Source organism: Bos indicus x Bos taurus, chromosome 21, assembly GCF_003369695.1.
Source record: "Bos indicus x Bos taurus breed Angus x Brahman F1 hybrid chromosome 21, Bos_hybrid_MaternalHap_v2.0, whole genome shotgun sequence".
In the NCBI taxonomy this organism is placed as follows: Eukaryota; Metazoa; Chordata; class Mammalia; order Artiodactyla; family Bovidae; genus Bos; species Bos indicus x Bos taurus.
The window spans coordinates 68,162,386-68,176,953 of record NC_040096.1 but is presented as its reverse complement, the minus strand read 5'-3'; the positions used below and the strand labels follow the sequence as shown (position 1 = coordinate 68,176,953).

The window sequence follows — 14,568 nt, the reverse complement described above, 5'->3', positions numbered from 1 at the left end:
ACAGCCTACTGGGCGTCTCAGCAGGAAGGTCTGTGCTGGGTGTGTCTGGTGGCCATCAGCTTCCCCCGGAAGCAGAGCTGACTGTGCCAGGCAGCGCAGAGGACACGCGCTCAAGTGCTGCCGTCCACCCTCTCCGTTCCCCTTCAAGGAGGGGAAGCAGAGTGGAACCAAAACCATCACCAGTGGGACCCGAGGCAGAGAATGACGGCTGTGTGTGCAAAAGAGGACCACACAGTGTGGACACAGATGGTGTGCTTCTGTGCTGCTGACAGAGCAGTCTGGCTGACAATGAGAAATAAATCCAGCTCATGTTACTACAGATATACTCCAGGAGGCTTTCCTCTTATTGATGACAGGAGCTGTAGAAGTAAGCTGGGAACTCTCTGGTGGTCCAATCTGTGGCTAGGACTCTGCACTCCCAATGCACGGGGTCTGGGTTCAATTCTTGGTCAGGGAACTAGATCCCACATGCTGCACTGCAACTAGGTCAGAGGGCCACAACTAGAGAATCTGTGTGCCCCAAAAAAAGACACTGCAGGACAAAAAAGATTCCATGTGTGCTGCAACTAAGACCCAATCAGCAAAAAAGATACAATAAATGGTTTTAAATAAATAATACAGCAGCTATACTCCATGTTTTGAGACAGTTTACACAGTACTGGGAGAAAGCATGTGAAATTCAGAAATTACGGTAAGTGCTATGGGGAGTAAGAGGAGGGACATTTATTCCAAACCAGGGTTCAGAGCAGTAGAGTCTCCTGAAATAGTAATGAGAGACCATCCAGTCAAGGCTGTGGTTTTTCCTGTGGTCATGTATGGATGTGACAGTTGGGCTGTGAAGACGGCTGAGCGCTGAAGAATTGAAGCTTTTGAACTGTGGTGTTGGAGAAGACTCTTGAGAGTCCCCTGGACTGCAAGGAGATCCAACCAGTCCATTCTGAAGGAGATCAGCCCTGGGATTTCTTTGGAAGGAATGATGCTAAAGCTGAAACTCCAGTACTTTGGCCACCTCATGCGAAGAGTTGCCTCATTGGAAAAGACTCTGATGCTGGGAGGGATTGGGGGCAGGAGGAGAAGGGGATGACAGAGGATGAGATGGCTGGATGGCATCACCGACTCGATGGACGTGAGTCTGAGTGAACTCTGGGAGTTGGTGATGGACAGGGAGGCCTGGTGTGCTGTGATTCATGGGGTCGCAAAGAGTCGGACACGACTGAGCGACTGAACTGAACTGAACTGGACTGAATAGGAGACCAGTAAAGCGAGTCTTAGAAGATAAGTGCAAGTTCAAACAGGAAAAGACCACAGACAAGAAGCGCTCCAGTAAAAGGAGGAAGCAGCACTGGGCCGGGCTGGAGGGCTGCTGGCAGAGGAGCCACGTTGCCCTCTGCAGACTGGAGGCCCTGAGGCTGCAGGAGATGGGGTGTGTGCCTGGACACAGCTGCAAAGCGCGGGCTTCGCGGGCTGCAGGCCTGTTCCTGTGAGTCTGCCCTATGGCCTTAGAGTCTATGTCTCCACGTAGCCATCTCTCCTCCTGCAACCTGGGAGCTAGCCTTAAGACACAGCATTAATGAACAGGGCCCATGTTTTTGCCCATGGGATCATATTGAGGTGGGTTTTGTATAAATTACCTCACTTACAAAGTTATGGAGTTTTACTGGAATCTGGGGAAAATAAGGGCCTGTGCAGCCACACCACCCTGAGAAACTTTACACACACGAGGTGGTTTACGGGCTGCCCCTGAAGCGCCAGCGCCTCCCACGGCTAAGGGCCTGTCTCCCAGGCAAGCAGACGCACCTGTCGACTTTGCAGGCCTTGTACCAGCCACCATACTCTCCAAAGGACGTCCCATCCTTCTGCTTTCCCTGAATTGCAACAAAGAATTTCAAGTAGATAATTATCAAGCAATATATTCAGTTTAGAAAACTTCACAAAATAATGTGTTCTTACTTTGCATTCTTCTCTCTCCTCAGCATGCATCCAAATGGGTTTATTTTCATCTATGAAGAAAAAATAACATGCCATGAACTGAGGCGTAGCAGAGCCCACTGTGCAGAAGTTGTCCAGTGCCAGCATTTGCAAGGCTTCTGTTTGTTTTCCATGTGATCCTTCTGAGATATTACTTTTCACAACTAGGACAGACTAGGCTTCACACTGGAGACTAAGGACTCTGACGCAGAACCAGACCGAAGAAACGAGGAGGAAATGACCATGTACGCGCCAATCAGTGAACAGAAGACGCAGAATCAAAGGTGCCTACCCAGACAGGGAGGTGACTGTCAAAAACACGGACAAATGCGCGAGTCTTTATAAGGAAACTTTTCGTTGTTGTTCACTGACTTGTTTCTCCAAGCATTCACTGAACGCCTACTATTTTCTGAGAGCTGGGGCTTCACAGGTAAAAAAGAAATGACTTCAGTCCTCCAGCACCTGACTGTGAGGCGTGAGAGCAGCACTGCCTGCTGTGGCCCAGCTGACGGCGCCTGCTTTGTTTTCTAGCCCAGCTGATGGCGTGTGCTTTGTTTTCTAGCCTCTTTCCCAGCAGGGCCAAAACTGTGCTCCTAGCGAGCCGCAGATGCTACTCGACTTCCCTGGACACAAGCCAAGCTGAGTGTCTGCAGCAAGCCTGGCCTAGTGCATCCGGGGCTTACAGCCCCTCTGCTCGGGTTCCCAAGGCGCAGTCTTCAGCAGAGAGAAGGCTTGTTTCTTTGCAGCCCAGTCCCCCAGTGGAGCTTGGGTAAAAACCCTGTAAGAAAACTTTCAATGCCAGAATCTTCACATAACACTTGGGACCATTTAGAATTTGAGGAACCCAACATTAAACAAAGTCCAAGTAGTAAGATGTTGAGAGAAAAAGTGAAAAAACTATAAATCAACATTCCTTTAAACTTTTCTTAACTTTTGAGAATGCTCACACATAACTGTTCACCCAAAACTTTCAAACAACTAATGTACCACAACACGGCAGGCAAGCTGTATTACAAGTGAAGGTTATGACATGAAAAATGCTTAAGCTATTAGCATAAAGGAAAATAATCAGTAGATGTGATTATATGTAAAGTGTCGTTTCAACTATACAAATCAATAAGAAAAAAAGGAAGGAAAGACACTAAAAACACTGAAAGACGTATCTGGGTAATGAAATGACAGAGACTCTCCTGTTCACATCTCTGCACTTATTTTTGAGGTTTCCCGCAATGAGGACGTATTTCAGGCTCCGGAGAACAAGACCTGTGTCCCCACCCAATCCAACCACCCATAACTTCCCGATCTGGGCAAAGCACTGAGCTGCAGGGTCCTCGCTCCTAAAATGGAGTAAGGTGTGACCCACTTCACAGAACTGCTAAGAAAAGTAACATTACAAATTTCAACTGTTTTCTTTTTTCATTGAAAGACTAGTGTATATGGTTATTAATTATGATGATGATTATTTGGTATGCCATAGGAGAAGAGTAAAACTAGTTTTAAATACTGGTTTTAAGAGTGAATGCTTACACAGCAAAGGAAACCATAAACAAAATTAAAAGACAATCTACAGAACAGAAGAAAATATTTGCAAAGGATACAACTGATAAGGGATTAATCTCCAAAATATACAAATAGCTCTCACAATTCAGCAACACAAAAAAGAACAAACAACCCAATCAAAAAATGGTCAGAAGACCTAAATAGACGTTTCTCCAAAGACAACATACAGATCAGATCAGCAACAGGCACATGAGACGATGCTCAACATCACTAATTACCAGAGATGTGCAAATCAGAGCTATAATGAGGCACCACCTCACACCTGTCAGGACGGCCATAATTAAAGTTTACAAACAGTAAGTGTTGGAGAGGGTGAGGAGAAAAAGGAACCCTCCTACCCCACTGGTGTGAATATAAGTTGGTGCAGCCGCTACAGAAAACAGCCTGGAGGTTTCTCAGAAAATAGAGCCACCACATGACCCTGCCGGTCCATTCCGCGGCACACACCCGGAGAAGACGCTACTACAAAAAGACACAGGCATCCCTATGTCTAGAGCAGCACCTTTACAGTAGCCAAGACCTGGAAACAAACCAAATGTCCATTGACAAATGGACGGATAACATATATACAATGGAATACTACTCAGTCATTAAAAAAATAGAGTGAAATAATGCCATTTGCAGCAACATGGATGCAACTAGAGCGGATCATACTAAGTGAAGTCCGAAAGAGAATGACAAATAATACAAGATACCACGTACATGCAGAACCTAAATTACGACACAAAGGAACCTACCTATGACACAGAAACAAGACTCAGGGACAGAACAGACTGGGAGCTGCTGACGGGCTGGGGGAAGTGGAGAGGGAGGCCGGGTCAGCAGGCTCAACGATCACGTGGAGGACGGGCAAACCACAGGGCCCTGCCGAGCAGCACGCAGACAGTAAGTGTCCCGTGATAAACCACAGCACAAAGGACACTTTAAGAAGAATGTACATGTATTCGTAACCGAATCATTTTGTTGTAAAGCAGTAATTAACATTTTAAATCTATACTTCAATTTAAAAAATAAAGCAAAAAAAAAGAAAGTGAGACTAGCCAAGGAAATTCTGAAAAGGAAGATTAATGAGAGAGCCCTCTACACATCACATGTTCTACCTTCACCCCTCCCACGCCTGCCTCACTTCAAGCCACAACAGCCAAGAAGATGTGTAACTGACACAGAATCAGTATCTGCATCAGTGGAAAGAAACAGTTCAACACAAAAACCACCCCCACCATTAGCAACAGCAATGAAACCACCGACTTGATAAAGAATTTAGAATGTGACCAATAAGACCTTAAGACTTAGTGGTGGGAACAGATGGATTATTCAGTTAGGGGTGCTGGCACAAAAACTGTTTAAAAATCTGAAAAAATATTTTAAATCTCAATCTTTTTTAAAAAAAAAAAGACTAAACAGTATTTAAAACTTACTCACACTGTAGTATTCTTGCCTTAAGAACCCCACGAACAGTGTAAAAAGGCAAAAAGATATGACACTGAAAGATGAATTCCCCACGTCGGTAGGTGCCCAATAAACTACTGGAGATCAGTGGAGAAATAACTCCAGAAAGAATGAAGAGATGGCGCCAAAGTGAAAACAACGCCCAGAGTGGATGTGACTGGTGATGGAAATAAAGTCCGATGCTGTAAAGAACAATACTGCATAGGAACCTGGCATGTTAGGTCTATGAATCAAGGTAAATTGGAAGTCGTCAAACAGGATGGCGAGAGTGAATATCGATAATTTAGGATTCAGTAAACTAAAATCGACCGGGATGGGTAAATTTAATTCAGATGACCATTATATCTACTACTGTGGCCAAGAATCCCTTAGAAGAAATAGAGTAGCCCTCACAGTCAACAAAGGAGTCCAAAATGCAGTACCTGGGTGCAGTCTCAAAAACAACAGAATGATCTCTGTTAGTTTCCAAGGCAAAACCATTCAGTATCACAGTAATCCAAGTCTATGCCCCAACCACTAATGCCAAACTTGAAGTTGAACGATTCAATGAAGACCTACAAGACCTTCTAGAACTAACACCAAAAAAAGATGTCCTTTTCATCACAGGGGACTGAAATGCAAAAGTAGGAAGTCAAGAGATACCTGGAGTAACAGTCAAGTTTGGCCTTGGAATACAAAACGAAGCAGGGCAAAGGCTAACAGCTGTGCCAAGAGAACGCACTGGTTATAGCAAAAACCCTCTTCCAACAACACAAGAGACAACTTTACACGTGGATATCACCAGATAGTCAATACTGAAATCAGATTGATTATATTCTTTGCAGCGAAGACGGAGAAGCTCTATATGGTTGGCAAAAACAAGACCGGGAGCTGACTGTGGCTCAGATCACGAACTCCTTATTGCCAAATTCAGACTTCAACTGAAGAAAGTAGGGAAAACCACTAGGTCATTCATGTATGACCTAAATCAAATTCCTTACGATTATACAGTGGAAGTGACAGAGAGATTCAAGGGATTAGATCTGATAAGACAGAGTGCCTAAAGAACTATGGATGGAGCTTTATAACACAGAAGGTGGTGATCAAAACCATCCCAAGAAGAAGAAATGCAAAAAGGCAAAATGGCTGTCTGAGGAGGTCTTACAAATAGCTGAGAAAAGAAGAGAAGCGAAAGGCAAAGGAGAAAAGGAAAGACACACCCATTTGAATGCAGAGTTCCAAAGAATAGCAAGGAGAGTAAGAAAGCCTTCCCTCAGTGAATAAGCAAAGAAATAGAGGAAAATAGCAGGATGGGAAAGACTAGAGATCTCTTCAAGAAAATCAGAGACACCAAGGAAACATTTCATGCAAAGATGGGCACAATAAAGGCTAGAAATGGTATGGACTTAACAGAAGCTACTAAGAAGTGGCAAGAATACATAGAAGAACTGTACAAAAAAAGTCTTAATGACCCAGATAACCATGATGATGTGACCACTCACCGAGAGCCAGACATCCTGGAATGCGAAGTCAAGTGGGCCTTAGGAAGCACCACCACAAACAAAGCAAGTGGAGGTGATGGAATTCCAGCTGAGCTATTTCAAATCCTAAAAGATGATGCTGTTATCATCACAAGGAGACCAAAGTGCTGCACTCAATATGCCAGCAAATTTGGAAAACTCAGCAGTGGCCACAGGACTGGAAAAGGTCAGTTTCATTCCAAACCCAAAGAAGGCCAATGCCAAAGAAAGTTCAAACTACCGCACAATTGCACTCATCTCACACACTAGCAAAGTAATGCTCAATATTCTCCAAGCCAGGCTTCAACAGTACATGAACCGTGAACTTCCAAATATTCAAATTGGATTTAGAAAAGGCAGAGGAACCAGAGATCAAATTGCCAACATCCACTGGATCATCGAAAAAGCAAGAGATCCAGAAAAACATGTATTTCTGCTTTACTGACTATGCTAAAGCCTTTGTGTGGATCACAACAAATTGTGGAAAATTCTGAAAGAGATGGGAAGACCAGACCACCTGACCTGCCTCCTGAGAAATCTGTATGCAGGTCAAGAAGTAACAGTTAGAACCAGACATGGAACAATGGACTGGTTCCAAACTGGGAAAGGTAAGTACATCAAGGCTGCATATTGTCACTCTGCTTATTTAACTTATATGCCAAGTACATCATGTGAAATGCCTGGCTGAATGAAACACAAGCTGGAATCAAGATTCCCAGGAGAAATATCAATAACCTCAGATATACAGATGACACCACCCTTATGGCAGAAAGCGAAGAGGAACTAAAGAGCCTCTTGATGAAAGTGAAAGAGGAGAGGAAAAAACTCAACATTCAAAAAACTAAGATCATGCAATCTAGTCCCAACACTTCATGGCAAACAGACTGGGAAACAATGGAAACAGTAACAGACTTTATTTTCCTAGTCTCCAAAATCACTGTGGATGGTGACTGCAGCCATGAAATTAAGACACCTGCTCCTTGGAAGAAAAGCTATGACCAATCTAGACAGCATATTAAAAAGCAGAGATATTACTTTGCCGATAAAGTTCCATCTAGTCAAAGCTATGGTTTTCCAGTAGTCATGTACGGACGTGAGACATGGACCATAAAGGAAGCTGAGCGCCAAAGAACTGATGTTTTTGAACTGTGGTGTTGGAGAAGACTCTTGAGAGTCCCTTGGACTGCAAGAAGATCCAACCCGTCCATCCTAAAGGAGATCAGTCCTGAATATTCATTGGAAGGACTGATGCTGAAGCCGAAGCTCCAATACTTTGGCCACCTGATGCAAAGAACTGACTCATTGGAAAAGACCCTGATGCTAGGAAATACTGAAGGAAAAAGGAGGAGGAGATGACAGAGGATGAAATGGTTGGATGGCATCACCAACTCAATGGCCATGAATCTGAACAAGTTCGGGAGATGGTGATGGACAGGGAGGCCTGGCGTGCTGCAGTTCATGGGGTCGCAAACAGTCAGACATGACTGAGAAACTGAAGGGAACCGACACTGCTGTTTACTGACGTCTCAGCTGTATGTACTGATCTAATCCTACTGTTCGACAAGAATCCACCTCAGTCAGGAGAAATGGATTTCCGGACAACACGCCAGGTCATGCATTTCAATGCTGCACCACAGCAAAGAGGCCTGTGGCCTGAGAGCCATGCCCCAACAGCCAGTCAGGGCACACCTGCACCTTTCTGTCCCATGTTCTAACGTTTGTGTGGAAGATAAATCCAAGTACAGGAAACCACTTCTAACTAGAACCCAATTAACTGGACTCCATGCTACTATTTTTAGTAGAGAGAAGTCAGCAAATGACAAGGAAAGTTAGCAAATCACTTCCCTGAGAACTTTTTTGAAGCAGCACTAAGCTGATGACCTGGAACAACCGACACCCAGCAAGGCTTCTGCAGTGAGAGGACACGGAAGCTCCCTGTGGACTGTGAGGTCCAGGGAGGTGAGCTGTGATCCGGTAGGGGCCAGGGCAGACAGAGTCCGTTTCCAGAATGACAAGCCTGAGGCATTACCATCTTCTGACAGTAAAACAGACTTACTGCTCCACTTGCTGACAGAGAAAAACTAATACACTTCTCAAAAGGTTTTCAAAAATGCTTTCCAGAAATTCTCCATAAAAGGAAGTATTTTATTAACCACAACCTCTTTTCCCCAGGAATCCTAAGGTTTCCAACACACTGGTAACAACTGTCCACATTGTCAACCCCTCTCGTCACGGCCACCGAAGGGGGAAGATGCCTCACGTCATCAGATACTGTTTTACTGAGCAGTTAAAAGTCTGACAAAATGTTTATTCCAAAACTGTGTATTAAGCACCTACAATACTTTAAGAACTATAAAGGAGGCAGGCCTCAGCTCCTTACGGCCATGAGACAACCCAGCAGGACTGGGATGGCTGCAGAACCTGACAGGTCCCAGGTGGTGCTGAAGCTGCTGCATGCCTGCCGGCACTTTGAGAGCCACTGGACCACTGAACAATTCAAGAAAGCAGCTAAGGACTCCAGGAAGGCTCTCTGGAGTTACTGCATCCAGGCTGTGCCTAAAGCAAGTGCAGACTCTGGGTGAGGGCAACCTGGAAACACGAGGCAGGTGGGCCATCACGCTGTGATGACCTTGGTATTACCAAGTTTTAAACTGGAAATCCCTATGTTTAACACATCCTACAGCTAACCTGCTTAGAAACAAAAGTGCATCTCTTACCGTCCACAGAACCGAACTCCCTTTCGTGTGCGCGAGTGAGGATCTCTTTGTACAGGGTCTCTGCCTGCTTGAACTTTCCTTGCTTCAGGTAGCAGGAAGCCTTAAAATAAAACAAAGCACTTACTACTCTTCACACGTCAGGGAAGCACATTCTTATCTGCAGGTTCAACTATGAAACAGCGCTGAGGCTTCAGGAAGCAAGGAATCTGACTATCTACAGGGCTGACCTGTCAACATACCAGGTTATTTTTTGTTTTGGCCACATTGGGGTCATCAGGTCCCAGTTTTGTCTGGTAGATCTCGAGGGCTCTCTGATAATAATATTCCACTTCTTCATACTTGCCCTGGTTCTGGCATAGTAGGGCCAAGTTATTTAACTGCTTGGCAACATCTGGGTGATCCTTTCCCAAAACCTAGGAATAAAAAACAGCATTAGAAACACTTGTTATTTTTTTCACAGGGTACCATCCAACCCACTCCCTACCCTACCACGAGAAGGCTCTTCCTAAACATCAAGAGGACTGTGCCTTGCTTCCAGGCCTGTGATACTTAAACATCCACACATGCAGCACAAAAATAACTTAACCAGCATTAGTTGAGTCTTCTTGGGGGAGGGAGGAAACTGTGCTGATTTCCTTCCCAAGCTCTGGCGTCTTGAATCCTTACAATAATCCTACATGGCAGGTAATACTATGGACACTCTGAAGATGAAGAAGCTGCGTTTTATAAAGGCTACCTACATCTGGTTATAAAGGCTACCTACATCTGCCTGCCAAGCTCTAAACATGCCCAGACTCATACCCAGCCCTTTCTGACTCTAACGGCATTACACTCATTCCTGTGAAGAACAGCCTCAAAGGGAACTTCCAGCTCCTCAGCTAACATCCTACACATCCTCTCTTTAAAACCAAATTCTGTGATCACAAACCAGGTCCCTCACACTTCAAACTTCACTGCAAGGCTCTTCAAACTCAAACATGCTGTCCCAGACATCCAATCCTCTTCTCCCAGCCCCACCCAGCTCCCCACTCCCACCAACAACTCACCGTGCAGGTCTCAGGCTCCCTCAGAAGGGACCTGCTTCCATCCAATTTGAGGGCCCCGCGAGTCCGTCCCCACCCAGTTAACTCACAAGCACATCACTTGGGTTCTTTCTTTCTTTGCTAGTTTCACTCCTCAAAACCGCCTTATTCATCAATTTAGTTCTTTATCACCTGACTCTCCCCTAGTAAAATGCAAGCCTCAGAGTGCTTTGTCTCCGTGTCTAGGTGTAATGTTATCTCAGCACCTAGAAAGGTGCTCGGAAAAAGCAAAGGCACCCCACTCCAGTACTCTTACCTGGAAAATCCCATGGACGGAGGAGCCTGGTAGGCTGCAGTCCATGGGGTCGCTAAGAGTCGGACACGACTGAGCGACTTCCCTTTCACTTTTCACTTTCATGCATTGGAGAAGGAAATGGCAACCCACTCCAGTGTTCTTGCCTGGAGAATCCCAGGGACGGGGGAGCCTGCTGGGCTGCCGTCTATGGGGTCGCACAGAGTCGGACACGACTGAAGCGACTTAGCAGCAGCAGCAGCAGAAAGGTGCTGGCACACAGGTGGATGAATAAACAGTGAACCTCCTCCTCAGGACCTGAACAGGCCTTCGGCCTCTCCCTCCCTCTGCACTGCCCTCTTCTCCCTGGCTGGGAAGCCCTAAGACTCGGCTCCAGACCAACTGACGGCGGGAGGCCACGTCAGCACAGCCCCAGCCCTGGACCTGAAGGAGCTGCTGCTCTACACTCTCCCTGAGCTCTCGGCCAGAAGCCAACGTCTGCCTGGTGGACCATGCTCCCAGGGAAGGGACTGTGGCTAATTCAAAATCATCAACTCTAACCAAGTGAGGGTTCCCAAGTCCTCAATAAATGTTTGCCAGATGAGTGAGTGAATGAGAGCAAATAAACACGAAAAAACCTACAGACCATCATCTAGACTTCACAATCCACAACAGGATACATGTGTGCTTCTCCCTGATTTTAACCCCAGCCCACTCAAAACCTGAGTGGATAAATAAAAAATAAAATAAAAACTTTATTTCTTTATAACCATCACGCAAATGACAGCATAGACGAAACTTTACCTGTATAACCTGATAATGAGCTTCTTTTCATTTTCCCTTTCCCAAGTACTTGCCATTATGACTCAAAATTAAATGATTAATCTCTCAGTATCAATGATAAATAACATTCGATAATATAACATTTGATAACAATGACACAAACAAATTAAAACGTGATGACGTGGACCTGCCCAGTGTCTGCAACATTTGAATACACAGTTATATGGAGTACTGTGGAAATGAACAAGACCCATTTTAAAAACACCTAATCACTATGCACTGTACTAACCAACACTAAACGTCCACGACAGTGACTCAGTCTATGCTCTGAATTATTTTCTGGTTCTCAAAAGAAAAGCTATCGCAGTAAGTTTTATAAGCATATTTGGTGACCATTTAATTTTCATGTTTTTCTTCTTGACAGGCACATGCCCCACTGCAAATGAAATGCCCCATGCCTGGCACTCACAGGCCTCAGAAATTCCTTCTTCAGCCGAGTCACTTCCAGGCCACTCTAGGCCTCAGGCTGGGAGAGCCTAGAACTCAAGGCTCCACCCTCTGCACCCTGACTGCCCCAGACCCCCAGGCAGGCCCGCCGGCCGCGCCTCGGTCTGCAGCCTGGACTGAAGGGCGCATTTTAGGTGCTTGGCCAGTGAGGATGTATCGCCACGGTCCTATCTCAAAACGTAGAGTGAATTATTTAAAAGCATAAAGTGCGGCGTTTCGGGAACAAGGACCATCCTGGGCGCACCTTCTCTCTGATCTCCAGAGCTCTCTTACACAGCGGCTCGGCTTCTTTGTACTTCCCTCTTTTGCCGTAAAGCACTGCGAGGTTGTTCAGAGTTGCTGCCACCTACCAACAGAGGGAACCAGGAAGAACGGTAAATGCCACGGCAGAGGGGACGTCAAACGTCACACACACACGACCCCCAGTGCGTGGCGGAAGTGCTCTCCAGCCGATGAAGGACCGTGACTCCACTCAGAGGTGAGAGAGCAACATCACTGTCCACAGTGGGCCAAAAGTAACACCAGACCATTAACAAATCAGCATCAACATGATCTTGATTATTTTTTTTTTGAATTTCACTTGGAAGCCACAAAACCAACCAAAATAGATCTATATGCAAATGTGACCAGATTTTAATAAAAAGGCAATACAAAATCTTTAGGAAAAAATTTACAGAAGGACATGCAATTTGATCCAGGATCAAAAACACCATACGTGATCCATTTGAGGGGGGTGATCAACAACATGAGTGCACGCTGAGATCCGCTCAGTGTGAGCCCCCACCCTAGGGCGCATCACTGCTTCCGAGCGAGCAAGTCCTACCTGCGCCGTCCAGTGAGAGGGCAGCTCTTAAATCTTCCCTGTTGAGTTTAACAGTGAAATGAGTTGGGTAAAAAAAAACGTATTAGGGACAGTAAAACTTGAAAAAGGATGAAGAACCAGTATACAAACCGCAGGATGATCTTTGCCCAGAGTTTTCTCGCGGATGGCCAAGGCATCGTTCAGTAGGTTAGCTGCGTCTTTATATTTATTTTGGTCTCTAAATTAAAAAACACACAATTATATGTTTACACACAGCTCACTACACCTTTTAAAATGTAATTCTGGAACTAAGGAAATAAAAATTAAGTTTTAATTACTAAAAAAAATTAAAAGTTAGCTATTAAAACTATTAAAAACATCCCTAACAGTAGGAGAGAAAAGACTTCCTCAACAGACACGTTGGCAAGGAGAGCTGGGAGTCGGGCCTGCTAAGCTAGACCGCTGGGACAATAGCGCCCCGCGTGCGGAGGGGTCTGCACGTGCCCGCTGCCCCGCACAGGCAAGTGTGGCCGTGCAGACAGGGCGGGCGCAGAGCGGACCCAGCTGCCGGCCGCACGGCCTGGCGCGCCACATGGCCGCCTCAACCAGCCCACTGCAAAGGAAGGACGTAACTCACAGAGCCGCTCTAAGAGGCTAATGATTTGCCAAAGCAGCAGCTCAGGGTGGGGCGGAGGGGCCTGCTGACAGTGGGGAGACGGAAGCAGCTGGGGCCCAGCCCAGCCCCCTGCGTTTAAGTGCTACCGACCGACCGAAGGGCTGCAAAGCAGTCGCGCACTGTGTGACACTGTGTGACACGGAGCGCGCACACCGCTCCAGCGCTCGAGGACAGCCACCCAGCAAGGCTCCGCCCGCACCGCCCGGAGAGAGGGCTGAGGCTGCTGGTCCTCAAAGGGCACTGACTCCCTGGAGTAAAGGTTTTCTATTATATTAAACTTACATTATCATCTTATACTATGTTATATTATTAACATCTTATATTAAACTGACTCAAACGTTCTGTGAAAGTCAGCAGGTATGACACAGACCCAGTTAAATACAGCCACAGCCAGCCCCCAGTGCCGAGAGTGCGATGGCTCAGACCAAGCAGGCACACTGAGCGCTGCTCTAAGACAGACCCGTCACAAAACGCCAGGGACTGTCACTCAGCCTCAAGGGCGTCACGCCAAGAGCAAGCGCGGCAAACCACAGCCGGAACCAGTCACAAACCCGGCCCTTCCCCAGACCCGCTGAGTCAGAAATTCAGGGGGCGGGGCTCAGCACGCATTCCACAAGCCCATCCAAACATTCAAACTCAAATGAAAACCAATGCACACCTTGCCAGCATTAAAATAAATCCCAATACAGAAGTGGGCGGGATCACAGAAGGCCCAAACAACTAAAAATGCAGAATCACAGAACACAGATTAACACACAAAGCTGTATGTCTCCGTAATAAAGAGCAGGCGATAACCAGCCCCGCCCCAGGCTGGCGAGGGTTGGGGACTGTGAGCTGGCACCACCTTCCTCAGCAGCTGGGCAATCTGTATCAAGAAGCGTGTAAGGTGAAGACTCTTACCACTCAGGAATTCACACTGAAAAAAATTCAAAATCTTTTGCCCAAAACATGTTCATCAGTATAATATTAATACCCGTCCCCCAAAGAGCTTAAAATTAAATGTCCCTTAATAGAAGAAAGCTGAAATACTGAGTCATGGCTCAGCTCTGGGACTCAGCACTGAATACAGTGTGAACACAGACACAGCTGCTGGTTTCAAACATGCTGCTGACATGAGTGAACCCTCACGCTACAGGACCAAGGAGAAAGAGGAGAGGCCATCAAATTCCTAGTGCGTCTACGTGACCACGCCTTCTACGTACCACAGTCCCAGTCACGTTCTACATGCGGTTTTCACCTAACTCACGCACAATAAAAATATCTAGGATTAGCTGGAAACACTCCCTCGCTCTC

General features: G+C 46.1%; 1 protein-coding gene across 17 annotated transcripts in view; it reads right to left on the bottom strand.

Moving 5' to 3' along the window:
• KLC1 (kinesin light chain 1) overlaps positions 1 to 14,568 on the bottom strand; it is a 66,642-nt gene that overhangs the window by 21,908 nt on the left and 30,166 nt on the right. For all 17 annotated transcript variants that reach the window (XR_003507325.1, XR_003507327.1, XR_003507326.1 and 14 more), the window contains 6 exons: positions 12,750 to 12,837; positions 12,042 to 12,143; positions 9,433 to 9,606; positions 9,194 to 9,293; positions 1,951 to 2,000; positions 1,798 to 1,865 (listed from right to left, as the gene is read on the bottom strand). Coding sequence is in view for 14 of the 17 variants with exons in the window: in XM_027521014.1 (XP_027376815.1) it covers positions 1,798 to 1,865; positions 1,951 to 2,000; positions 9,194 to 9,293; positions 9,433 to 9,606; positions 12,042 to 12,143; positions 12,750 to 12,837 (582 nt within the window). In the remaining 3 variants the exon portion in view is untranslated. The remainder of the gene's footprint in view (positions 1 to 1,797; positions 1,866 to 1,950; positions 2,001 to 9,193; positions 9,294 to 9,432; positions 9,607 to 12,041; positions 12,144 to 12,749; positions 12,838 to 14,568) is intronic.